Raw genomic sequence first — 27,991 nt, 5'->3', positions numbered from 1 at the left:
ATGACTGAATCATACAGTAATACTATTTTTAGCTTTTTTGGGGGGGAACCTCCCTCCTGTTTTCCAGAGTGGTCGCACCAGTGTGCATTCCCAACAACAAGGCAGGAGCGCTCCTTTTTCTCCACATCCTTGCCAACGCTCATTATTCCTTGTGTTTTCTATTTCAGCCATTTCAACAGGTGTAAAACAATGCTCAACATCAGTAATCATCAGGGGAATAGAAATTAAAACCACAATGAGAGATCATTTTATACCTGTCAGAATGGCTAAAATAAGTATTATTTTAAATAAATACAGCCCTGGATCTAGGTCCCTTACCTCTTTGGGCCCTGTTTTCCTTCTGTGGAAATGGGATCGGCATTCTCCGGTTCTCCTGCCTCCCCGGGGCTGGTACAGATTAGAGGAGAGAGAGAAGGACAAGTGCTCAGGAAACCATCAGGCACGATGAACCGTGGGAAGGCAGAGTTGTTATTGTCTGGTCGTGGCCGAACCCAGCCTCCTTACATTGGGAATATCGTGCCCTAGTATCCCTTCCTGGCCGCCCTCTAAAGGTGTCGGGTGCAGGGATGCCTCGTGTTTATCACACACCAAAGAACTGGACATAACTCCACCTTGCAGTGGTGAAATCTCAAGACACAACATGTAGATGGGTCTTAAAGAGGACTGCTAAGATGGGGGTGTCAGTGGGGGCAGGGGCCTTCTGTTTACATCCCCCATCCCCAGGCCTCTTCCTCCTGCTGGTATCTGAGGCCTCCTAAGAGAGAAAGAAGGGGCTTTTTGCAGGAGCTCCCCTACGGGAAGGGGGCTTGTGGGCAGGTCTGTGGCACCATGCTTCCTGCTGGGTTCTGGAGAGACAGATTTCAGCAAGTCAGACAATTTTTTATTCAAACAAAGAACCTCTACTAAGCTGGAAGCCAACTAATGACTAGTGCCCATGGCAAAAGTCAGAGTGCTGTTGTGTGTTTATGTAGTAAATAAATGAGTAGATGGACAGAGGAGGGAGAAAAGGACTAGTCCCCAGCCCCCCATAAAAAAGGTACATGTTCAAGGCTATGATCCAAGCCGAGCCTTTCATTTGAGTTCTGACTGATCTGTAATTCCATGATTGAATCAAATTAGAAGTGAATTTAGTCTGTTGTGGCATTGCCTATTTCCCTTAATACGTGATGGTGTTTGTGTGTCTGTTGGCAGGCTGTGGGGCCCAGGCTGGGGTTTGAGAGAGTCAGGCCTCTCTGCGGGGTAATAGCTCTATTGTATTTCGCCCCATGGACTCCAGGCAACTTATTACTGCTAACCACACCGCCCTCCCCTGCTTCAGTCGAACGAGCCTCCTGTGAAATTAGATGGGAGGCAGGAATTTCCATAGCAAACTAGATCTCGCCATCATTCTTGGCCACAGAGGACCCAGCTGAGTCAAGGGAAAGAGATTTAAAAAAAAAAAAAGGGGGGGGGTGCTTTCGTTTGTTTGCAAAAACCCACATAATGCAGTTTCTCCCTGAGAAAGCTGGCTGATGTGACCAAAGGGATTAGAGCTGGGGGAAGGGCCAGAGGAGGGCTGCTGCACAAGGCCTGGCTAGAAACCGTCCAGCCAGATGGAGGAGCAAGATGGGACCTGAAAGAAGTCCCAAGGCCCCAAGAAGAAAGAGACTGACTTATCCAGCAGAACTGGACTGGCAGAATTTGGCAGGGGAGCAGGGGGTGGGAGTTGGGGGGTTGCTGAGTGGGGGATGTCCTCTAAGGGGGGGTTCCTGTCCACACAGTTGGAACGGAGCCCTCTGTCGGACACCAAGGCTTCATTCTTGTCTCTGCTCCCCACCCCCAGCTTCCCTTGGTGCCTCTAGCCAAGAGAGAATTTGCAACTAAGGAGACTGTGGACCCTGACCCATTCCCTCCTAATGTTTCTTTCTGAAAATAAACATACAGAGAAGTTTTGAAACAACTGCACGTTGAGCGCTCGTGTTCCCATCGCCTAGATTCTGCAGTTAGCACTTCTCTCCCTGCTTTCTTATGTATCTGTCCATCCCTCTCTCCATCTGTCAATCTATTTTATTGTTTGAAATGTTTCAGAGTAAGTTGCAGCACGCCCCTGATGCATTTTGACAGTTGATTGGTGGATTGCAGTGGCATACAAAAGGAGATATTTTGTTGTTACTTCTGTTGTTCCACATTTTCTCCCAAAAAACTTCTTACCAGTCTTGTGGAGCTAGCTCCCTCCCACAATGTCTTTTACTTTTGGACTTTTCAACTCCAAAGGTCTTTACGGGCCTGGAAGACAATGTAAGGGAGTGAAACAGCTCTGATGTAAGGCTGTGGGGAGTGGTAAAAGGTGAGGGGACCCAGAGAGCACCTGCCCAATGGAGAGGGGTGTCAGCTCAGCCCACTGCTGCCACGTGAGACTCATGAGGATTTTGTGTGTGTGTGTTAAATCTTGTACTTTTGAAGTGTTTACAGACTGGGTAAAGAGTATCAAAGATGACTTTTGTATTTGAGTTTTCTGTAGCTGCCTTGGCAGTTTAATGTAAATTTAGCAATTTAAACAACACAAAGTTATTGTTAACAGTTCTGTAAGTCAGAAGTCCAACATGGGTCTCACTGGGCTACAGTCAAGATGTGGGCCAGGCTGCATTCCCTTCTGAGGACCCTGGGGCAGTCTTGCTTATCTGGGTTGTTGGCAGACTGGTTATGAAGAGTGAACCTCTGTTTTCTTGCTGGCCATCAGCTGAGGATTCTAAAGACTGCCCACTTCCCTTGGCTTATGACCTCCATCCTCCATCTTCAAAGCCAGCAGTGGTGAGTTGAGTCCCTCTCACACTTCATTTCTCTACTCCTTCCTTCTCATCTCTCTGACCCAGCTAGAAAGGTGCTCTACCTTTAAAGGACACTTGTGGTTACATTGGACCTACTTGGGTAATCCAAACTCTTCAAACTCATCTCAAGGTCCTTAACCCTGACCATATCTGCCAAGTCCCTTTTGCCACGTAAGGTAACATAGTCATAGCTTCTGGGGATTAAGGCTTAGACGTCTTCAGGCTGATACTCTGCCTACCATACCTGGCTTATGACTGAAGATGAAGTAAACAGTTTTGACATTAGTTCTGGGCCTGCCTGGTCCTCAGGTCCCATCTTTTGGGCCCTGGGAAAATCCTTAATATCACTAATGAAATGTACCCCATAGATAAAAAGAAACGAAAGACAAAAGGAATCTCAAATTTTATATAATCAGATTGTTAGCAATGATATTGGAATTGCTTTTCTGAAGCAGTTATATATTATAGGAAAAAACAAATAAGTAACAATGTTAAGAACGTAGATTTTTAGCAAAAGAGATAAAATATATAACACCAGATAAAGACATTGCAAGAAAACTGTAGACCAATATCCATTTTGAATGTAGATGCAGAAATCCTCAGCAAAATACTAGCAAACCAAATTTAGCAATGTATAAGAGGGATTATACACCATGACCAAGTAGGGTTTATCCTAGGAACAAGGTTGGTTCAACATATGAAAATCAATCAATGTAATACACTTTATTAAAAGAATAGAGGAACAAAACCCATGTGATCATTTCAGTAGGTGCAGAAAAAGTATTTGACAAAATCCGATATTTTTTTGTTACAAAAACATTCAACAGGGCCGCCTGGGTGGCTCATTGGGTTAAAGCCTCTGCCTTCAGCTCAGGTCATGATCCCAGGGTCCTGGGATCAAGCCCCGCATCGGCCTCTCTGCTCAGCCGGGAGCCTGCTTCCCCTACCCTCTCTATGCCTGCCTCTCTGCCTACTTGTGATTTCTGTCTGTCAAATAAATAAACAAAATCTTAAAAATAAATAAATAAATAAAAATTTTTAAAAAGAATAATAATATTTGCACTGAACTGAAATATATTATGTGAAGATTTATGAGTTCATAATGAAAACAAATAATTGACCATCTTTGGGACATAGTAGGGAACCAAGTCATCAGTTTTCACTGATGATCAAGAATGAGTCATGTCTTTCCTATACTTTTCCTATACTTTTCTGTACCTCAACCAAATAGTTGTGATCATTTTACTTCATTATAATATCCCAGCCAGTAAATGAAGAATGATAGAGTAAAAGTATCACCATTTTGCAAGCCCCTGATAAACTGAAGGATTTAGGCCCTGATCTTCAGTGGCCATCAGCATCCAAAAGGGAAGACAACTGGGCAGTACAGGCTTCCTGTAGGAGGCTCACACCACTATGAAGAGGTTGCCAGAATGTCTCACGAACTTAGGTCAAGCCTCTAGACCTAGCTACCAATTTACAGGAGCCAAAGGGGGCAGACAGAGGAACATGTTCAGAGACACCACAGCAGTGCGAGCAGCAAAATGCAGACTGTAGGAAATCCAATAGTGCAGTTGACCCAGTTTCTTCAACAAACAAACTATAAGGAAAAGAGAGACTTAGAAGTTGCATCAGCTAAAGACAGCCGTAGGCCTTGTCTTGATCCTGATTTCAGCAACTGTGAAAAGATAGAAGATCAGGGAAACTTGAACACCAACTAGATATTTGATGATATTAAGGAACTATGTTAATCCCTTTGGGTGTTACAATGACATTAAAGGCCCATGGGGCCAGGCCTCCCATCCCCAAGCTTACCATGGGACTCTGGAGACAAAGGGGGAAATGTCCCCTCTGCCAGCAGAGCCCAGGGAGGGAGAGGGGAGGGGCCGAGCCTGTGAAGCCCAGTGTGTTCGTCCAAATGCGTGGGCAAATGACTTCTCCACTGGTGAGGAGTGTGCGAGGGGTGAGGAGAGAGGCCAGAGCGTTAGTGAAGGGTTGTCTTCCACCTGGAATCATGAGGATGGGCATCCATGCTCCTGTAGCGACTGAGGCTTAAACAGGTTAGCACATGGAGGACACCAAACCCTAGTGCTGCTGTTGTGGGTTTGTAACTGCTTCTATACAATTCGGGGGTTCTTGTAGACATACCCCTCTCTACCGTGTGTGCAGGAAATTGGAAGTGTGACTTCGGGATGCTAAGCGGAAAGAGGTTCTAAAGTGACTGAGCTGTCCCTGGCTGTTGCTCATTCCCTAAAGGCTAGAAAGGAGTGGCATTTGCGGTTAGCCAAACCATGTGCTTATGGAGTCCTCTTGACAAGATGAGAGCTGAACCTGTTGTCTCCTATGCCCTGTGTCTCCCTCTAGCTGCAACGGCAAACGCTACCTGGAGACACTCCCCAACACCAGCATCATCATCCCCTTCCACAACGAGGGCTGGTCCTCCCTCCTCCGCACCGTCCACAGCGTGCTGAACCGCTCACCCCCGGAGCTGATTGCCGAGATCGTGCTGGTTGATGACTTCAGTGATCGAGGTAGGACCCCCAGCACCCCCACCCCAGCTTCCTGCCCCTGCGCTCCATCCAGTGACTGGCCAAAGGGTTGGCAGGTTTTCTTCTTCAGCAGCACCAGCAGATGGGCCACCGTTTACTGATGCTTGTTGTGTGCCTGGCCATGACCCTGGCCCTGTACACAGTATCTCATTTAGTCCTCAAAACATCCCATGAAGTAGATTCTGTTTTTATCCTATTGTATCAATGTGCACTGAACTGCAAATAACAGAAAACTCGATAAACAATAGCTCAGACAGGTAAGGGCTCATTCATTCATTCATTTCACCATAAGATCCAGGACTGGTATAGCTGCCTCAGGCTATCATCAAAGAACCAGGCTTGTCTGTTCCTTCTTCCTCATCCTCAAGGTCCCAAAATAGCTGCTGTACCTCTGGGAAGTCTGCCTTTCAGGCAGGGAGAAGGAAGAAGGGTAAAGAGAACAAAGCCTCCCTTTTTCAAGATTTTGCCTTCTTATTCAGAAAAGACTTCTGGCCAGAAAACTCTGACATCCAGGCCTTCCTGTCTGCCAGGGTGCCTGGAAATGAAAGTGTTTTGATTTGGGGCGTCTTGAAGAGAGGTAGGAGAGGGAGATGTACATTAGAAAAGGGGCTGAGCGTGCCTTTCTCTGGTCTCTGCCACACAATTCTCCAGCTGAGAAGACTGAGCTCCAGCTCGCCTGCTCTGAGCAGTCTCACCGCCTGGTTGAACCTAACGGCCTCCAGTGTCAGGGCTCTACTAGGTAACGTCTAGGGGTACCAGCCACAGCTGCACACCGTCTTCAGTTAGGGATGTCATTAGCACTGCTCACTCCACTGCGTGTGTCATTGCGTAGTTGCATGGCTCTTTGTTGTTGGTCCTCCTCACTAGATCGTTCGTGGTCTAGAGCAGGGGATCCGTGACTGTGTGCGACTGAGTGAATGAATGGACAAGGAGGGAGGAAGCATGTCCCAGCCATACACGCACTCACACACACACACACACACACATATGCGCACGCACATACATGCACACACACATGCATTCGCACATGCATACACGCACACAAAGCCACACCAGCAGCAGGGTCATCTGCAGCCACGAAGACAGACGTTCCCTCCATGACTGGTGCTGGCCTGTGTCTCTGTGCTCAGCTGCAGGTCCCCATCTGTGTTCTGAAGCAGCAGCTGTCCAGGGGGTGGACCCTACACCACTTGGCAGGATCCCCCTGTCTGAGTGTCATGGGGCATGAGTCCCCCAGAGGTAGAAGAAACCACACATCCACTGGATTAGAAACGAGTGTGTCTCCTGCTCAATTAGACAAGAATTTTAAGACCATCTAGGCTGTTGGCTTTCAGTATGCATCTCAGAGCAGTAAGGGCCCAGGGGTGCCTCAGGGAGCACTGTTTGCAGTAGGGTGAGCCTTGCTGGTGCAGTGGGGCATTGCGGGGGTGGGTGAGTTCAGCTCCCTCTCCTGGCATGGTCTGTGTTTGGTTTCTGAAAAGGCGTTCACTAAGGGGAGCTGCACTGCTAATGAATGCGTGATAATCACAGATACCACTCAGCCTGCTCCTTTTACAGGTGCAAAACCCAAGGCCTAGAACTGTGGTCAGGCTTAACTAGAACTCACAGCGGGCTGGTTGCAGAGGAAGGACGAGAAGCCTGTCCCCGGGCTCCCCGGGCAGCCTGTCCCTCCTCACCTCAGCTGGTTACGAGAAATGTGGCAGAAGTGCGGCACTCTTCTCTATCCCCAAGGACACTTCTCAATAAATTACTTTTCCATTGTATTAAAGAGCAGGGTTCTTTCTAAAAAGAGCTCATTATAAAACACATCCAATCCTGGGCTATAATGGTTTGCACCTCTAATATCCCAATTTCCTCAGTGATAAAAATAACGTGACATACCCACCCCCCAATAATAAAAGAATGTGAAAGTCTTCAGAAAGAAGAGGTAAATTTCATAAGAATGACATTTTCCAAGTGCATCTCTTTCTCCAGAGAGCAAAAATACTGGTCCAATGTGGTACCATTGCGAGACCCTAATAGGATAGGGAAGAGAAGAGATACTATCCCTATTTCCCAGATGAGAATGACAGGTAAGGCCCCTAATTGTTGCCCCTTTTCCTCAGTGAATCAGGCATGCAACCCAGAGGCCAGCTCTTACCTCATGCCCCTCAGTCCTGCACAGTGGCTGTCAGATTTCCCAACCTGCATTTTTCAGAAAAGCAATCATTATTCTGGTTTCAAGAAGGAATTCTTAAGGCAGCTTTGGAAGAAAACTTACTCAGCAGTGATTGTTTTAAAAATGAGATTTGGGAGAAGCAATTTCAGAACTATGGAGAGGCCTGTCCAAAGTACAGCAAATACGGGCCATCATAAAAGACAGATTTCTCTGGGCCCTGTGAGCAGAGGCAGTTCTCAGAGTTGAAATTCATAGATGCTAACTACGGGTTAGATTGGGGCTGCCCAGCAGAAGGCATTTTCCTCTGAAATGAGTCTCCTCCAGGCTCCTCAGGGCAACTAATTGTAATTCAGCTAAGGGTTGAGACCTCGGGTAGGAGACAAAATTGGAGCAGATGAATGCTTGAAATAAGATCCAGGGCTCTGTGCAGGGAGCGCTGGGGACTAGACTGGAGGCTGGTGCTGACCCCAGAACAGTCACAGCCTTGCCTGCAAATAGAGCGTGTGGAGTTTTCCAGGGGTGTCCAAAAGCTCTTCAAATGTGTGAGCTTTGCTTGAGGATTGGGAGGACATGGAGGTGTTTTTGTACCAGTGGGAAAGAGAGATGAGGGTAGAGAGGAGCAGACCTGCGTCCAGATTACACTGCCCGGACGGGAGATGTTTTATTAGAAGAAACAAGAGAGGCCTTTGTTCATCTGGTTTTTTTCTATTCCTTTTCTCCTTCTCCTCCGCACTTTCCAATAGGGTTGGTTTTGCAGAAAAATAGGATATGTAGTAATGGAAAGGGTTATTGACCTTGGCTGAATGACGATGGGCTCCCTGGAATGTTCCCCCATCAGGGAACAAACAAACAAGCACGTGCACTGGGAACGGTGCCCTTGAAGGAAACCTTAAGCAAGTGTTTCAAGTGTTTGCAGAACTCGTGATGGTTCATCAGCAGTGATTGGTGCTGGGAGGATCGTGGACATTGCCCGCCCCACTGGCTCACACAGGAGAGACCCTCACTGATGAAGCTGGAGTTGGGGCCTCTTTCCATGATGGGCTTATTGATTCTGACCTGCACTCTCATACCATTGCCAGTCATGGGGACCCGTCAAGGACATCCATTTTTGCCCTGTCCTACTCTGCATTTCAACACACCGTTCTTAACACTGCATACAGCTCTGTTCCTCTCTCAGCCTCTGTCTGCTGCCAGGACCCCCCCAACTCTTGGGGTGGCCATTCCCCACCTGCACCGTACTGTGTTCGTTCTTTCACTCTGAGATTTGTACTGTGTATTTTGTTTTTCTCTACGCTTGTCCTGATTTAATTCAAATTCATATATTCAACAAATTTCATGAATTGATTGTACTCGATGTTGTACTAGGCGCACTGGGGATACCACAGAACCAAGACAGACATACCCCCCAAAGACTCACATCTAGAAGGGCAGACCGACGAGGTAAGAGACAATCATAAGACCATGGAATGTCTGCCCGTTGGTGGAGATCCAGGCTCTTGGAGCACAGAGAAGGTCAGGGAACACTTCACAGAGAAAATTCCAGCTAAACTCAATCCTAATGGGTAAGTAGATAATACTCCCCAGAGCAGGGGAAGAGGCAGAGAGAACAGCATGAGCCCGGGATAGGAGTGAAGGAGAAGACTTTGAAAGTGCAGAAAGAGCTGATAACCTCATCATCTGCTGGCAATTACTATTAGCATTTAGGTTTTATCCCCCGCTCAGGTTTGTTTGTCTTAATACACTTTATCTTGTAGATCAAATTTAGGTTCACTGCAAAGTCAAGCCGAAAGTGCAGACAGTTCCCATATGCCCCTCCACCCGCACCCCACACGTAGCTAACCCCCAGACCCCATCAGTGCTCTGCACCTCCGTCACAGTGGTCCAGTGGTGACAACTGATGGACCTATGTTGTCACATCACTATCACCCCAAATATATAGTTTTATATTGGGGTTCGCTCTTTGTGTCATATATTCTGTGGGTTTGGACAAATGTGTGAGGACATATATCCACCATTATGGGGTCATATTGAATAGTTTCTCTGCCTTAAAACTCTTCTACCCTCTGCCTGTTCATCCTCCCCTCCCCCTAGCCCCTAGCAGCAACTGACCTGCTTGCTGTCCCCATAGTTTTGCCTTTTCCAGAGTGTGTGATGTAACTGGAATCATACTGTATGTAGCCTTTTCAGATTGGCTTCTTTCCCTTAGTAATAGGCATTTAAGGTTTCTCCTTGTCACTTTATGGCTTGTGGCTCATTTCCACTCGCTGCAGACTAATACTCCATTATCTGTGGCTATCGTGGTCTGTCTGTCTGCTCTTCTGCTGAAGGACATCCTGGTTGCTTCCGAGTGTGGGCAGTTACGAATAAACCTGTTACAAACATTCATACACAGGTTTTTGTGTGGACATGTTTCGACCCTCGTAGATAAATAGCAAGGAGCACAGTTGCTGGATTACATAGTAGGGGTGTGTTTAGTTGTGTAAGAGACTCTGTGAATGAGAGTTGCTGTTGATCCTCACCCTTGTCGGCATTTGGTCCCGTCAGTGTTGTGGATTTGTGCCTTTCCGATAGGTGCGTAGGAGGATTTTGTTGCTGTAATTTGCATTTCCCTATGATCTTTGCTGTTGAGCATCTTTTCAGATGCATCTCTGCCATTGGCATGTCTTGTTTGGTGTCCACTGTCTTTTCATTTCCATTTCCTTTTTCATACCCTCCCAGTCCCCTTCTAGCTCCACTCCCACTGGGCGTAACCAATGTTAATAGTCTGGTGCTCGTTATCCTGCACAGTAATACTAACATGTAACAGCTCATAGTAACAGGAAGTAGTACTTACTGAGCACTTGCTTTGTGCTAAGCGAATTCATGCATTCGTTACCATTGCCTCTCTTGAGGGTTCTATCATTCCCAGTGTGAAAACCACTGGACTCAGTGATCTCAAACCACTTTTTTCTGCTTGAACATGGCCATATTTTTATCCCCATTTTACAGATGAGAAAACTGAGATATAGAGAGATTAAATATGTAGTCGGCACGTACTTAACCCAGAGAAGCAGAACTTTGATTTAAAACCATGCACGCTGATGCTAAAGCCTTTATCCCTCATCTTTACATGGTTTTTTTTTCCTTTTAATGGGGTCATCCTGTACCCATTACTCTTTTTATTCCTGTTAATGTATCACAGACATCCCTTAAGTCAAAAGACAGAGAGCTAACTCATCTGTTTTTTAATAGCTAGATGATGTTCCACACCGTGAGCCTGTGTTTAGTGCCTTTATGTTGTACTTTGTGTCACGGACACCCAGTCGTATTTAACTTTGTATCCGGATTTCTCTTAATTTTCTACCATGAGCTGCCTTTGTCATTATAAACTGTCACACCTCTCCTCCTCTGAGGCAACTGTGCTATAGAGACGGGAGTCAGATGACCCCAGAATACAAGCTGTATTGTTGGAGAGGCTGATCCAGAGAACACAGCATTGATCTGCTCCTACTGCTTTCCTCCTGAACTAAGTGACCCCAGGACAAGCTTAGTGGCCGAGGACCTGTAAGCCTCCCTGGCAGGGCAGAGCCCGTGCCGGTGAGCACACCCCAGGCAGGAGAGCATGAAGCAGCCCATGCAGGTAGAATGACTGTTTGTATTTTAGCTGCCGAGCATGACCTCCCCTGACCACCCCAGAAGTGAAACATTGCTCCCTCTGTAGTAGGAGGCAGGAGAGGCAGTGCCGTCTTACAGACGATAAAACCAAGGTTCAAAGAGTTTGGTGGTAAGTGGCCTAAACTGCTTACCTGCCCTTAGAGTACAGGAGTCCCCCCTTCTGGGTGGGGATATGCCCCAAGGACCACAGTGGATGCCTGAAACCACAGATAGTACCAAGCTCCATATTAACTGTAGTCCTTCCTATACATACTGACCTGTGATGAGTTTAATTGATAAATTATACACAATAAAAGATTAACAACTAATAACAAAATAGAACAGTTATAACAATAGACTATAATAAAAGCTGTGTGTGAATGCGGTCTCCCTCTCTCTCTAAATACATCCTTGTGGCATCCTCCCTTTTCTTGTGATGATGTGAGATGATAAAATGCCTCCACGAGGAGATGAGGAGAGGTGAATGCCATAGGCACTGTGATGTGCCCTTAGGCTGCTGTTGACCTTCTGACCGTATGTCAGAAGGAGGGTCACCTGCCTGGAGAACCACGAATGAATGACGGCGGGTAGGTAGGTGAAACCAGAGAAAGTGAAACCAAGGGTAAGGAGGGACTGAGATCGTTTCCTGCTGGGCGGCAATCCCACTTGACAGGAAGGATTGATCTTCCCCACGGATGGGCTCCGTAATCTTAAGAATCCCACATCTTAAGTATCCGTCTCTAGGGTATCTTACCACTAAGAAAACCCCCAGGCTTCTTGATTCCCTTCTCCTGTAATGTCTTTGACATCTGGAATGCTTCTCTCTTGGACTCCAAAGGAGAGGACTACTAAGCAGATTAGAGCTGTTACAGAATATCAATTAGTTTATAATGAGGGAAATCTATAAACCTTTTGGTGGCTATCTGGCAGGAACAACTAGATGCAGGAGTCAGTATTTTTATGGGTTATTTTGTGCATCTTAAAAAAAATAGGATTTTGTGAATCAAGCACTATGTATAAATGATTTACTGAGATAGCAAAAAAAAATCAGATAAATTGCTCAGATTGTATCTGAAGCATCAAAAACTCTGATGTTTGGGCAAGAATCATCTCTGTAGTGGAAAAGAGCTGCATTATATTTCAGAAAGGTGACGCTTCTGTTGAGGTGGGTGAGCTTTCTACATTTAAAAACTTAGTGCAGCCCAGCTGTGCTAAATTGCTAATATTCTCTTGATTTTCTTGTGAGGATTAAAAACCAACCCTTTCCACTGTTTTAGTGTTTCCTTGAAAAACATAATGGGGGGAAGCAACACCCAAGACAGCAGGTTATTATTAGAGGTCCTTGGAATAAGGCCCCCAGAAGCAGGACCACAAAAAGCCCTCGGCTTAGGGCTGACATGAATTGTTATTTACTCAGGGTCTTGAGGGAAATGAAATTTGAGGCTGAAATGAAAGGAAGAGGTTCCTTAGTACCTAACTTGATTTGGCTCAAACCAACCAAGTCTTTTTACATCACTCACACTTAGCTCATTTGGTGGGGAGCTAAAGGGGCTGATTTTGTCTGCATCCCAACAAGGACCAGGCCATACCAGCAATAACAAGAATGCAGTGTGGTACCTGTGTAGCACTTACTGTGAACCAGACACTTCTGCAAGTGATTCAAACACAGCGTATTTGATTTCATACCAAGCCTCTTAGTTGCCAGCATTTGCCTAAAGGGAAAATTCATGTTTAGTAGAAAGTACAAACCAAAGTACAAGAAATTGTCGTCCTTTCTCTAACCCACCTCCTAAGTAAAGCAACTTCTAGGTAAAAACAACAAAAAGTTTTTAGGTAAAGAAATGCTTATGTCTCATCTGTAGGTCTGCTGTTTTCAGTCACTATAAGTAACAGCCCAGTTCTCTAAGTAATACAGTTCCTAGCCCATTCACAAAGCACACTGGCCAAAAAGTAGGCATTAGCTCTGACCTACCAGTGGACACCTGACACCCAGGCGACTGGTGAATTACTGTGGAAAGTTACATCAGGGATTCTCTGCAGAACTTCCAGCCCCCGAAAGGCTCGATCGCATCTTTGTTGGGCAACCCCCAACTCCAGAGCCGATTTCGGATTAAGCTGGATCCAGAGGTAGCCTCAGAGCTGTAAACACGACAACTTAAAATGTAACCAGTGTTCATGGCCCAAAATAGGCAATACTTGACAGCTCTGAAGATCAAGCAGGCTCAATCTACACACTTATGCGTCATTTATTTATTCCAAAAATGGAAAGGAGAGCCTTGCCGTCCTGCCAGTCAGTCTTGTGTTCATGGGCATTGAGAGTTTAATTTCTCTCCTCTCTTTCTCTTCAGTCTCTAGATTTACTATCTCAAATAGAAAACTCTGAAAATGTCATTTTTGCATCGTTCTCTAGAACAAAGAAATAGGCATGTATGAGGCCATCGTAACATCCTTTCCTCTTGCGTGGCTTAGTGATGTTGGTTCCTATAAAGTATTAACAGATTCAGATTGCCTTTTTTCCAAACTTTCTGGATCCTTGTGTATACTTACTTCCTTCTCTTGAAAGACCAAAGCACTCATTCTCCCCAGAATACTAAAAAAAAAATTAATTTTGTTTGCTTCAAAAATGCAGACCTCTTCAGAGATGCCCACATTATTTATGAGCATCCAGGAATCTCAAAATAACCAATAACAACCCCCATCAACTGTGTGCCCTCCGTTCCTGTGCTCATAATGCGTGGCATTTACTGGGCATTGCTGACAATCCGCCATGAGGATGAATACAGGGGGAGTTATAGAGCCCTGCTTTGTGCCCAGTGTTTTCGGAAACTGTTAGGGGTTGTTTTTATTTTCTGTATGCTGCCAGAATATCTGCTCTAGAATATTCTAAATAATAATTGCATTCCAGCATCTGTTAACCTAAAATTCAAATCAACCCTAACTTTCCCAGAAACCCCCACTACAACCAGCAGATTCATTTCAGCCAGGTGGGAGGAAAGATGAGGCCTGACCTTCCCCAGAAAACACATCCCTGCCTCCGTAAGTCAGAGGAAACAGTGAGTGAATGAAAATGACCTATAAGTGGACCTTGCTCCTGAACAGAGTCGACTCTACATATTCATAGTAGACACAAAACCCGGGTTCCTTCCTGCTGAGGGATGATGACGGCCAGAATCCATTTGGTGAACTGCTCCTCGACCCCAGTTTGTTTTTCTGCTCCTGCAGGGACAGCTAGACAATACCAGCACCCAGCCATGGGGATGGCTCTGGCCCGTCTGGCCAGTGATGTCCCTTCTCCGTGGCCATGGTGATTCATCCAAGGGGCTGGGCTGTGGTGCCAGCTGAGCCCAGCCCATTTGACCCTCGTCCTTTCCCATCTCATAAGCCAATGCATTCGGCAGGGTCTGGCAAACGTTGGCATTCAGTAAACGGTCTTTGCTAATGATGCTGTGGTGGTGGTTAGTACTAGTAACTGGGAAGTGGGGTGATGGGCGCTAAGCTACCCCATCTGCCTCAAGGGTCTGTTCTAGGGCTCAGATGAAATCAGAAAAGTGGGAGAGCTAAAAACTCCGTAAGAACATTGAAAAGGATGCCATTTCCATGGAAGGAAAGAACCCCAAGGAATCACCAGCCTGCTGGCCAAGGAGAAAGTGACCTCAAAAGCAGACAATCAGCACCTGGAGGGTGTCCCCTGTGGCTGCCAGTTCCAGCAGGGTTCAAGCTGTGGGTCGTAACTCTTCCATGGCAGTGTCAGCCGAGGAGCTTGTTAAAACGCCGGCTGGCAGGGCCCACCCACAGAGGTTCTGGGTCCGTGGTGATCTGCATTCTTCACCGGCATCTCATTCCAGTTTGATGGTGTTGAAACGGTGTTTGGACTTGGAAAACACTGGATTCTGGCAATGGCAGGACATAGGTCACAGACAGATGCTATGTCATATAGCAGGATGGTGATTTCTTTGAATGTGTGCGTAGTCTGGGCTGCCTGAGGTGCAAACACACACACACACAGCCCTTGCGGAAAGAGAGAGGTTCGGCCTCGGCCAGACCCCAGTTTTCCAGGACGCCTTGTCATAAATAAGTGCCGGCCTGGAACAGGCCATGTAGATTTATGGTCCCACATTTAATTTCAATTGCTATTCATTAATCCTGATGATCTCACTTAAATTATTAAACAGTCATAGTCCAATTTCGAGGGCACTAATTATATCCTCGAGAGGCTGTTATTATCTGGATGATCACATACACTCAGCCAACACCAGACTGTTTTCTCCCCACTCATCAGAATTTTATACTTTTTCAGGGTTTTTTCCGTGGCTGAGTGTGTGTGTGTTTCATAGGACAAGACCTTGCTGCTGAGGAGGTATGAAATCCTAGAGCAGGGGTTTTCAAACTGTGGTATGCATAAGAGTCTCCTGGGAGGTGTGTTTAACACACAGATTCCCAGGCCCGATGCCTGCCAACACCCAGGTACTCAGTCTGAGTGGAGCCCGGGAATCCCCACCCTGCCCCTCTGTCTGGAGATTCTGATGCAGGTGGTCCCAGGACCACGGTGGGGAGACTGAAGTCCCGACAGGGGAAACCCATCATTCCAAGCCCTGCAGCAGAGCCACAACCCACATCTCTGGCCCCGATATAAGGATCAAATGAGATAATAGATGTGAAAGGGCTTTGGAAAGTATTCAGCACTCTATAAATACAAGGAGGCACTATTATTTTCAAGCTGGAACGGCCTTGTGACAGAAATGGCTTAGTACTTTCTCCTTAAATTACCATAATCACCTGTTTAAGGCCCTAACCAAGCTCATAACTCTAAGTGCAGCAGGCATGGAAGAAATTCCTCCTGAAACATCCAGGAAAAAAATATTTCTTTTGATGTCAGAATGTGCTTGGGTCCCTGCCTGGTCCTCTATCCAAAGTTCCCTGCCTTTTCTGTTACTGGTCCCATCTTTTCTGGGGTAGACCCACATCTCCTCCAGCCTAGGAGCCCCCTGACTTCCAAGCCCTCTTCTCCAGCACATGGATTTCCAGCCCTTTCCAGAGACATTTAAAACTCACCTGTAAATTTTTGCCCACAAAGGGCTTCCTTCATGTGAGCCCACTTCTAACTACATTTATGACTTCAGAAATAGAGAATACCCGGGGTTCTGGTTCTTTGAGCTCAGCATACTCACCTACCAAGGTTTGCCATAAGGCTGGGTCTGTGCTGCTGATGGCCGCCTCTGCACCCCGGTGCCAGGTCCGTCCTGCTGCGTCACGATGAACCCGGCAGCTCTTGGGAAAGCGTTTCCTCATCTTGAATTAAAATCATTTCACCCTGCAACATCCGTCAACCGGGTTTATTTCCGCCGTGATCTTCCCACGGCTCCCTCCATGTTTCAGAAGCCCATGTTTGTATCTCCACCCCCAAGTTCCTTCCACTGCAAGATATATTTCTTAAAAATGTGATGGTAGAGTAAGTTCAAGAACAGACACTCTGGTTCTATTCACATTTCAACCTTTATTTTTAAATATTTCTTCCACACTCCCACGGATCCTATCTCTTAGCGAGCTCTCCACTTGCAAAACCTCAAGTTCAGGCATTTGCAAGTTACCCACATGCAAAATCTATTTTTAAATCTGGAAGAAATCAAGGCTTTCCACTGATGGTAAGAAGCCTCGTGTTTGCAGGCAGCACGGCTTCAGAGTTTGGGGAATTTCTGCTCTACTTTCAGGAATCTCTAGCCAGCCTGCACATTTCTGAGATGAGAAGTGCAGGCCCCAGGGGCCCTTCAGTCATAGGGCAGGTTCGTGACAAAAGTCCTGCTTTCCTTCAGGAGCACCTGCTGCTGGCTGGGCACAGGCACCTGCAGAAGTCAGGAACACAGTCCTGTCTCCCAGTCCGGCTGTTGCCAGTGACTAGACTGCTGCTGCTGGCCCAACTGTCCACTGGCCTCCAAGGGCAAGGCTACAGTAGCACATACAGACACCCAGGTCATGTCCTTTTATTTTCCCCTTCACTGATTTACTGTGTGAGCCAGATATGTGCCAAAGCTCAGCCTTGAATACGTTTCCCAGCCAGTGCTGTCGAGTGTCCACCCCGTCTTAACATTGGAGCTAGGTGCTAACGCAGCACATACAGTATTCTTAGTCCTCTCACGAAGGCATGTGCTCTCATGACGGTAACTACAAAAGCCCACCTTGACAGTACCAGGGATCAACTTTTATGACCATCAACTCCCCTAAAGATACTGTGTTGTTGTTGGGTTTTTTTAAGATTTTATTTAGTTACTTGACAGAGATCACAAGTAGGCAGAGAGAGAGGAGGAAGCAGGCTCCCTGCCAAGCAGAGAGCCTGATGTGAGGCTCGATCTCAGGACGCCGGGATCATGACCTGAGCCAAAGGCAGAGGCTTTAACCCACTGAACCACCCAGGCGCCCCACACTGTTGTTTTTGTAACGGCATGAAATTGTGCTTGTGCAAATTGTTTTTAAAAAAATTAAAGGCAGGGGTCCTGGGTGGCTCAGTCATTAAGCGTCTGCTTTTGGCTCAGGTCATGATCCTAGGGTCCTGGGATCAAGTCCCACATCAGGCTCCCCACTCGTCGGGGAGCCTGCTTCTCCCTCTTCTACTCCCCCTGCTGGTGTTCCCCTCTCTCACTCACTCTCTGTCATATAAATAAATAAAATCTTTCTGAAAAGTTAAAAACAAAACTTAAACCTTAAGTGGTCTGGGCTTTGAATCCTTGGGTTCTAAGGACCCTTGTTCTAGAGTCAGACAATAGGTGACATTGAACTAGCACTTAATCTCTCTGTGTCTCATTTAGTAAAACTGGGTACTTCATAAAGAGCTGTGCAGATTAATTGAGATATTGCTCATAGAGGGATCAGAGCAGTGGCTGGTTCAGAGTAACCACACCATAAGCATTGATGTAGATACCATAATGTTCCTTGATACGAAACTATTCATCTGTCCCTATTTTTTTCCCCTCATCCCCCTTGTAGCTAGCTATACCTTGAAGACCCCCAAAGCTTAAACTACCATTATTAACAATAATAATTTATAAAACTAATAATTAATGCCATTGTTTATTAACATTTAATATATGCCTAGAGCTGTTCATTCATAAGCTCACTGAATGCTATGATTGTCATTATTGTCCTGAATATTACAGGTGATAAAACAGAATCAGAAAGATCAAGTTCACACCACAAGTGAGTGGTGGAGTTGGGATCCAAACTCAAGTTTATTTGGATCCAGAATAATACACTCTTATGTATTACCATCTTTGTGACGTTAGTGATAACACGTAAAGATTTAACACCTTATATTTTCTGATTTTATTTCTCATAGATCCATTTACTTTCAGCTCTTTGACTTTGAAAATCAGGGACCAGGTTGGGCTGGGATGATCATATCCACCCATCAGGAAAATGAATGAAAAACTGGGCATTTTTCTGCCAGAATTCGCACAGTTGATCTGCTGAGGATTTTTTTTTTTTCTCCCTCCAAAGCAGAGTGTGATTTTCTTTCCTTTCAACCTTCATGCCGCTGGAAAATTTTAAATTATTCAAGACATTGAAGGTTTATTATCTGCTGGAAGGCTGCAGTGTAATTGCAAGGTATCATTTAAAGAGCTGTCTGTCTCTGTGAACCACCTTATTCTGAATACCTGCTCTGGTATAGAGTGGGAAGATGTCTATTTATCTATCATTGGTGCCTTGTAACTGCCTTAGATCATCCTATTATTCTTTCTCCATGGCCAGAGCCCCAAAATAAATGACTGGGGGTACACAGGACATTGAAATCATTGGTGTATCATCAGCCACTTACTTCTCTTCCGCCATTTGCATCATGATGGACAGTCGTGTGTTTGGGGGATTCCATTTTCACTACAGACTGAATGTATTGCCCATGTGTATTACCAATTTGGATATTAATCACCCCAATCAGAGAATGCTCTCTCAAGTATTATATCACCCCCAAGTCATGCTATTCACACCATGTTCATCATAAAGATAAAAATACCAATTCCTGTTTCAGTCTTCCTTTTGACACCATTTCCATACAAAGAGATATCCTTTTCCAGTGTTTATCATTAGTGACAAGAGAAAGTATCTTTGTGTAGCGGGGTCAAGAAACATTATTTTTTCCTCCATTAATTCCTCATCAGTTCAGTGGTGTCATGGAGTAAAAAACTTCATCAAGTGACTTTTCCAGGTATTGCAATGAGAACTGGTAGACCACCTTTGGTTCCTGCCCTGCCAGTAAACAGCTTTGTGACCTTGAACAAATTACATCATCTCCTTGGGTTTCAGTGTCTGCATCTAGAAAGTATGGATGACTTCTAAAGTCCTGCCAAGCTTTAAATCCTAGAACTTTAGGATGACTTTTCTTTCCTCTTCCCCAGTGTTTAGAGTTAGCAATTGATGCCTTATAGTTGTCTTAATGAGCATCAGTTTTCACTATAACCCTACTCTCAAGAAATACTGAGGTCTGGAAAAGTATTTGCTCTTGCACAAGATGACCCAGTGCCTCAGTTTTCAGGAGCCCAGGTTGGGTATTTGTATTTGTCTAACTCTTCTCCCTTACTGCCTGACACTTAGATGATTTTTACTTCTTGTAACCTCCAGTGTCTCTGTCCCTCTGAGCCTTTTTTCCGCCTCATTTGCTGTTTCAAATAAGCTTTGAAGTAAAAAATCCAGTACTAAAGTTACTCAAATTTTATCTAAAATAGGGCTTAGGGGCGCCTAGGTGGCTCAGTTCGTTAAGCGTCTGATTCTTGATTTCGGCTCTAGTCATGATCTCGGTCATGGGATCGAGCCTTGCATCGGGCTCCATGCTGGGTGTGGCGTCTGCTTGAGATTCTCTCTCTCCTTTTCCCTCTGTCCCTCCCTTGATATCACTGTCTCTCTCGCTCTGTAAAATAAATTAGTTAAATAAATATATAAATTAAATGTTCAATAAATCAATAAAATAAGTGTTAAATAGGTCCCAAGTGGTGACTCAAGGCTCTCACCTGAGCCATGAACCATGTTTAGTGGTCACAAAGAGGATGCAGCCTTTAATTCTAAAAGGGAGTAATCAGGGAGGGCTTCCTAGAGAAGATGTCACTGCCTATTGAAGGGGTTTCCCTGGCCTAAGGGAATAGCATAAAAAGCACAGAGGCAGGATGGTATATCAGCATTAGACTGATAGTAGTGATTGTTGAGAGACTATACCCCTTGAGTGACAGACCTCTGCTTCTCTGCTGAGCTAGGAGCCCAATATTTCCCAGTCTTTAAGGAGACATAACATGACATAACTTTCTATATGTGAAGTGCAGTCTGGGAGAGTGTAATTTAAATTCTGAAATATCAGAATTTCCAGACATTTATGGAATTTCCAGAATGTCAATGTTTTTGGATCAGTGGGAAACAAAATATTTGAAATCAGGGCTGGTGCAAATAATGCAGGATCTCTTATGCCATAATTATCAATTACAGAAGAACCATAAGCCACAGTCCTTCTGGAACCCCCAAAGCTGTATTGTCTAATACAGTAGCCACCGGCTACGTGTGGCTATTGAAATTTAAATGGAAACTCAGTGAAGTTAAAAATTAAGGTTCTCCGTCACACAAGACATATTCCACGTGTCCAGTAGCCTCACATGGCGAGTGGCTACCCCGTAGGATGGGACAGAGACAGAACATCACAGAAAATTCTCTTGGACGGTGCTACTCCAGAGGGCCAAGCGTGAAACAGCAGTGATGTGCAGTCGCCACGGAGCAGGAGGTGCCGGAAAGGAAAGCAGGAGTGGGTACTTGGTGTAGAGTGTCTGGGCTTGCCCTGTATCTTCAGCATGGTGGGAGCCAGGGGCGGGATCCTGGCTCTTCAGGGCAGTGTTTGCTCAAACGTCTGCTTTCAGCAATGCAGGGAAATGAACCCAGCCTGCCCCGCTTGCAGGAGTGTAAGGTGACGGCATGTGGATCAGAACTCCCTAAAAATAGCCTTTGATCTAGCAATTCCATCTCTAGAGGAAACCATCAAAGATGAGCAAATAGATGTCTGGACATGGATGTGTACTGTAGTGTTATCTGTAACAGCCAAAACCAACGGAAATAGCCAATGACGTGCTGGTAAAAAGTAGCAACAGCTGGAGTGAAGGTGGGGAGCCCGGATTTGAAACATTGCTGATTTCTGTGGTATTAACTGCTCCCTCCCTTTACTGCCCTTTAAAAAAATTTATTTATTAATGTGTTTATTTATTTAAGAGAAGGAGAGGTGTGCAAGTGAAGAGGGGCACCAGGCAGAGGGAGGGAGAAAGGGAGGGAGAGAATCATCTTAAGCAGGCTCCACGCTCAGCACAGAGCCCTACACGGGGCTCAGTCCCATAGCCCTGAGTTCCTGACCTGCGCTGAAATCAAGAGTTGGCTATTTAACCGACTAAGCCACCCAAGCGCCCCCTCCCTTTTTTTTTTTTTTTTTTTTAAGATGTATGGGCTTCTTTTATCTTTGCTTTCCAGACAAACACATTTTTCTTTACCTAACTAGGCAGAGGACGATCATTAGCCGCTATACTCATGCTATCACTGAATACCAAGTACCTTAGTTGCTTCGAGAACTCAGCATCAGGGCTGCTGCTAACAAGTTCGAGGAGCTCCTCAGAAGGAGCTAGCTGTAGGCTCTCTTGCGATGCTCATTCATCTGTTCCCTGCGCTCCAGCTGGGCAAAGTAGCATCTGCTGAATGCAATCTGGGCTACTCAGGAGCTCCACCGCTGGCTTCCAGACTTCTGTTGAGAGAGTTTCTGGCAGCATTACAGATCAGCTGAGAGACTGGACCTCCTTCGAGGGGAGGAGAAAAGACACCAGAACCTGAGAACACATCTGTAGGAATATTACTCTGTCGTCTGAGCTCTTCCAGCACGCGTGCAGCACGCAGGGTCTCAGCTGTTGTCAGGTCATAGCAGTGGGTCAAGCTCTCAAAACATCATTGCAGACGACTTTAACCACATCCACATGGTTCAGTCCGTGGCGTAAATGCCTGGCAAATTCAACACAGCCCACCGTGATGGCAGTGACTCTGTGAGTGTGACCATCCTTCCCCACGTGGACCTAAAGCTCACCTATTTTTTTTTTTAAAGATTTTATTTATTTATTTGACAGAGTAGGCAGAGAGGCAGGCAGAGAGAGAGAGGAGGAAGCAGCCTCCCTGCCAAGCAGAGAGCCCGACGCAGGACCTGATCCCAGGACCCTGAGATTACGACCCGAGCCGAAGGCTGAGGCTCAACCCACTGAGCCACCCAGGCGCTCTAAAGCTCACCTATTAATCAGGGTCTCCTGGCCTTTGGCTGAATGCTTACTGTGTACCAGGCTCCATGCTGAAGTGGTTTGTACTCATGTCTCGGTACTTCTCCAGGGCCGCCTTGTGACATGGGGATAGTTGTGACCACCATTTTGCATTTGCAGACCCTGAGGCTGGAGAGGTGAAGTGATTTGGCAAAGGTCAAATGACTAGTGAGTTGTGGGGCCGGGAGCTTCCCTGAGATGAGTGGGCCCCAGGCTCATCCCACTCCCTTCTACCATTTCTCTGGTCTCTGCCCCCAGAGGCCTTGCCTGTCAGGCAGCAGAAGGGAAATGGCCTTGGATCTGACACTGTCACCTGCCATTTTTCCAATTATGCCAGTTACATGTCTGTTCATGCAGAAGCCTGTTTGCTGGCACTTAATGGGCAAAGCCTTGTAAATGGTTGACCAACTTCGGTAAGGTGATGGGCAGCCCGAGCCTGAACACAGACACCAGAGACAGCTGCACTCACACTGACTGTTTCTTCATATTTCAAGGGGCCAAACTCCCCATAGCACCTGCTGAGGACATTTTATTCATGTTTTCAGGTTTAAGAAAGCTTTGCTTTCTCCGAAGTCTTACATCAGATTATAAGTACAACGAGGAAGAGATTTCACTCAGGCGGGCAAAACTGTAAACTTTTTTTAAAAATTGGATTTCCTGCCTCAAACTGTGTCATCTGAAAGTCGCCTTCGGACCCAGGCCCCCTTACCCGCTCTGACCTCCCCCTCTGCTTCTCTGATTACCGCCCACTCCCTGAGCCCCGCTCTTCGGAGCTCTGAGTCCTGGTGAGGGCTGGACGCTTACGCAGGAGGTGTTCTTCCAAAGGTACTGTTTCTGCCAGCACCTTGGCTTTGCAGGAACTGCTGTTTGTATCAGTTTTCCGACATTGGTTATGGCTTCTATCTCCAGGGCTGTGGTGTTTCTGTGTAGGTTTGGGGGTGCTGGGAGGGATAGTAAAGGGGGTGAAGCATTAGTTGGTGAGCAGAAACAGCAGTGATGCTGCCACTGCTGCACCCCGGTATTTATTTAAATATCATCCCCCCCCCACATTTGATTTAATTCTTTGCCATCTCCCCAGCAAAGGTGCTTACAGGGGAAGCCCTCTCCACCTCACCTGGAGGAATGAAACAAAGCCCTTGTCTCTTGGCAATTCCGCTCCACCTTTCTGGACCAGGCTCAGTGAAGCCATCTCCTCCCCCATCTCATCCTCAAGCAGGGCAGCGAGGATCCTTCCCTCCTTTTGCCCTCCTCCTGAAATAGCTCACGTATGGTGCCCACCCCGGCATTGCCATGTCCACTTTCCTACTCAACCATAAGTTCCCTGAGGCTGTGGACCATGTCTTAGTTACCTCTGCATCCCTGGCACCCCACACAGTGCGAGGTGCAGAGCCACATCATTAAGTGTCTGTTCAACTAATGGACAGATACCAGAGCGCCTTGGAGGCCTTGAATCAAAGCCCGCCTGAGGCTGTCTCCTCATCTCACCCTCTCCCATAGTGTCAGGACACTGGGTGGGATGTGTTATCAGGTGTGTTGCAGGCAAGTCATTTTTTTGTTTAAGATTTATTTATCTTAGAGTGAGTGAGTGTGTGTGTGTGTGTGTGTGCACGCGTGTGTGTGTGCGCATGCGCGCGCGTACGCATGACTAGGGGGATGGGACTGGGGGAGAGAATCCTCAAGCAGACTCCTCACTGAGTACAGATCCCAGGATCTTAAGATCAGGATCTGAGCTGAAATCAAGAGTCCCTCGTTAACCAACTGAGCCATCCAGGTGCCCCAGGCAAGTCATTTTGTTACTGACGACTCTTGAAGCACCCGGGCTTGTAAATGACTGACTTTTTATTTTACAAATGAGAACAAATGTATGGTTCTTCTTTGTCTTACTTCTCAAAAACAGGCCCTAAGCCACAGCGAGCAAGGAGCAAACCCAAGACAATGAGGCAGAGGGCAAAAAAGGGAGAAGGAGCAAGAAACCAGAGGCAATTGCAGCAGAGGCTCCCACTGTACAGTAAGGTCCGGTGTGGGCAGGCAGGAGCAGTCAGCTGGGTTGGGGGCTGCCTCCGTGGATTGTGAGAAGGAACAGCATCTGGGCATGCGTCATCCCTGCACCTGGACGGGAGAGAGGAAGGAGAATTTCTCTCATCGATTTCCCCGTTGGTCAAAGCTCAAACTCCTTCCCAGCCCCTTGGTGACCACTCAGAAAGCCAGACTCCATCTCCTGCCATATGTGTGGTGTTTTCTGGTAGCTCAGGTGTCCACGTGACCAGATGGGGATGGGTGCCCCCTGCCTCCACGTGGGAGAAAACCCACAGCTGTGTGTCTATCTGTCCTTATCACTATGACATACATTTGCTGTGCTCTGAATGGTACAAACACATGATGGCATTGTGGCTCTTGGAACTCCGGGCACAGGGATGCCGCGAGACCCCATTATGGTCATGTGAGCCTGTCACTTCATGAACAACCGCCAGTCACTTGCATTGCCATCTCTACTCCAAGTCCGGTGCTGGGTTTTGCTTGCTTGCTTCGTTTTCATTTCTGCAGCTAGATCATCAGGCTCTGGCACTGGTCGTGGTCAGATGTAGGATGCTCTGGCCACATAGGGCCTCGCCAGTGCTCACAGAGCTGAGATGGGACAGATGAGGGGTCCGAGTCAGGTGTCTGCCCTACAGGGCACAGAGTGCAGCCAGCCTGGCCCACCTCAGCCCCCAGTACCTCCCTCTTTCTTCCTCACACTCCTCGTCACCCTGCAAGGCCCCAGTTGGTCAGGTCCTCTGAGAAGTCATGTTGGGTGCTCCAGCCCATGCTGGTCTCCCTTTCCTGGGGCCCTGAGGCTTGGATGCTGAGCCTAGAAGGTGGACCCTCACTGTTTGGTCTGTGTGCTTCCAGGCCCGGCACCTGCCTCTCCTGCTGTAGAGTGAGCAGTTGAAGGGCAGAGGTACAGGGAGTGGGCATGCCTGCCGAAAGCTTGCTGGCTATGTGACCCCTTGCTACGAATAGTGTGTTTGAGGCAAACACCGCTACTGTGTGTCAAAGAATTGATTTTCTGGTATCCTAACTTTATTTTTTAGTGAGACTCTCTGATACCTCTCTATGCCTCCCAGTTTGAGTAAGTTGGTTTCCTCCCTTCTTGCAGATGAAGAGACTGAAATGCAGGGATTAAGTGGCAAACCTGTCAGACTGACTCCAGACACCATCCCTCCCGTGTTTCCATTCTTAGTGCAACCCACCGAAGTCAGCTCTGTGGCAGTGGCCACATTTCAGAGATGAGGAACTTGAGGCCCAGAAAGGATAAATGAATGATTTAAGGTCACATAGAGAGGCCAGCCTCACTCAGGTCTAGAACGCAGATCCACCAAGGACCACCCCCACCCCACAGCCCCTTCTTCCTCTGGGTCACAGCCCTAGTACCCTAGTGCCACCATCAGTGAGATGCTTGGCTGCAAGACTCCATTTCCTGAAAGCCTCTGTGCTAATGTTTAGAACGGGAACGGATTCTGAGGTTGAATTTGTTTCTTCTTTCTGTGGACTCAGAGGTATCTCCAGCTAAGATTATGTCTCCGTTTACAGATCTGCCAACTGGGCCAACCCCCTCCCTCGAATATGCTAGAGACCTTCGGCTGCACACATCTGACACAATAACAGGTTCAACAGGCTCCCCCATGTTGCACAGATCACCCCTGTTGCGTTGTGTCTTCCCATCTACACGTCAGAAATACGTAGGGAACCCTTGAAAACCAAAGGAGCTGGTGCTTCTCTCAGGGAAGACACAGGGTGTACCAGGAAAGCTGATAGGCCCCAGGGGTTTCGGAGGAAAAAGGCAAGAGAAATCTGGGGGAGGAATCCGAGGCAGACCGGTGGCAGGGCTAAGGGAGGGAGCGCCAGCCCATTAGGAAACTCACGTCCTCAGGCCCATCTGTCGCCAGCCCTGCCCCGCTCCGGATCATCATCTCCCCATCTGTGAAGTGAGGAGACTGGCCTATGTCTGTGTTTTTTTTTTTTTTTTCCTTTTTTCAATAGTGAAAACTTTTTTAAAAAGAAATCTTGCCCAAGAGTCAATGTAGAAAATAATGTCAAGTATGCCCCCCCCACCCCGCCCCAGCCCTGAGGAGGTGGGAGGAACACCTGGGTTCAACTCCAGCACCCCAGGGTGCATGGGTGAAAAACCAGTGACCTCTGTGGTTTCTAAGCCCTGTGGTTTGCAGGGAAGAAGACCCCCTGGGGTGGGGGGGGTTACTCCCAGACAAAGAGAAGCTTCAGAGGCTCAACTCACAAGGACCTTGGGTCCCTGTGCCTTACACCAGAGTTTCTCCACGGGGGTTCAGTGGATCCAAGAGTTAGCCGGGAGTTTTTTAATTTGCCTTTTCATTTTGAGTTTTAATCTTAAAAAAAAATTCTTTTAGCAACTATGAAGATGCTTCTCTTTGCAGTGAAAATTCCCACGTGGAAGTCAGAGAGTTGGCTGCTTTGGCTAATATTTCTCAGGGAGATCCCTGGGTAAGGAGCCCACAGTAGTTCGCTTCTTTTAATGGGCACCATCCCATGACTTTGAAGAACTTCAGCCCAATGCATTCCTGAGAAAGGGCCCAGAAAGAAGGAAGAGGGTTTGCTGCCTGAAGAGGGCAGCATGTGAAGATGATTGCAAGGTAGAGGTGAGCGCAGGCAGAGAGTCCTCAACACGTTGGTCTGCGTGCACACTTGGGTCCAACCTATGAAATATAAAAACCAGGCAGAGCATTTGCAAACATACATATACTTTTAAGTGCTTGGAAGCATAAAATGCTAGGAGTGTTTGGGTGGCAGAAATACAGGTGGTTTTTATTGTCTTTTCTGATCCATTAAACTCCTTTGGTTTAGAGAACTCCATTTGGTAAATGACTCCTTCTTTGCTCTAGGTCATAAATTTCTGGCTTTGAAGAGTTTATGTTCCTTTCAAGGTGCTAGATATATCCCCATAGACCTGCTTACTAGGCCTTCAAAATAATTTCAGAATCTGATTAAATTGTCTGTCAATAGTTGGAAGTCGGGAGGATTTCCATAAAACACCGGAACCTCTGGTTCTCCTGATAGCATCTCTGGGCCCACAGTCCCCGTGTGACCCCACTTGGGTTTATGGGTTTCCATCTGGCCCATTTCATATACATCTCTCAGCTGCCTGGCCCTGGAAGCTTGTGAGCTCCCCTATGCTATGATGCCCATGGTACTCCAAAGTGTAGGACTTAGGGGTGATTACTGAGTTGAGAGAGAAGACTTTGAGACTCTTTGCACTGTGCTTTACATAAGATGAATGGGCTGGGGGAGAGATGGTTAGGGGAGCCTCCTGTGGTTACATCCTCATTAATCACTGAATGTTAGACCAAAACCCTCAGTGGGGGGTTGGTCCCTCTACCTAACAGTTCGTATTTCTGAACAGACCAGATGGAGATAGTCTTTACCACTTTTCTCCCTGAATGAAAGGCATGGAACTGGGAAGGAGTTCTGTCTAGGGCTGTTGGGTGCCCTCCCCAGCCTCAATGACATAGAAGGAGAATTTGAAGTGTT

The 27,991-nt window shown here is 46.8% G+C and overlaps 1 protein-coding gene across 2 annotated transcripts in view; it reads left to right on the top strand.

Moving 5' to 3' along the window:
- GALNT10 (polypeptide N-acetylgalactosaminyltransferase 10) overlaps window positions 1-27,991 on the top strand; it is a 212,574-nt gene that overhangs the window by 117,400 nt on the left and 67,183 nt on the right. For both annotated transcript variants that reach the window (XR_004284156.1, XM_032337227.1), the window contains exon 4: window positions 5,172-5,338. Coding sequence is in view for 1 of the 2 variants with exons in the window: in XM_032337227.1 (XP_032193118.1) it covers window positions 5,172-5,338 (167 nt within the window). In the remaining variant the exon portion in view is untranslated. The remainder of the gene's footprint in view (window positions 1-5,171; window positions 5,339-27,991) is intronic.

This window comes from Mustela erminea, chromosome 3, assembly GCF_009829155.1.
Source record: "Mustela erminea isolate mMusErm1 chromosome 3, mMusErm1.Pri, whole genome shotgun sequence".
Classification (NCBI taxonomy): Eukaryota; Metazoa; Chordata; class Mammalia; order Carnivora; family Mustelidae; genus Mustela; species Mustela erminea.
This window is presented reverse-complemented; position numbering and strand designations above follow the sequence as displayed.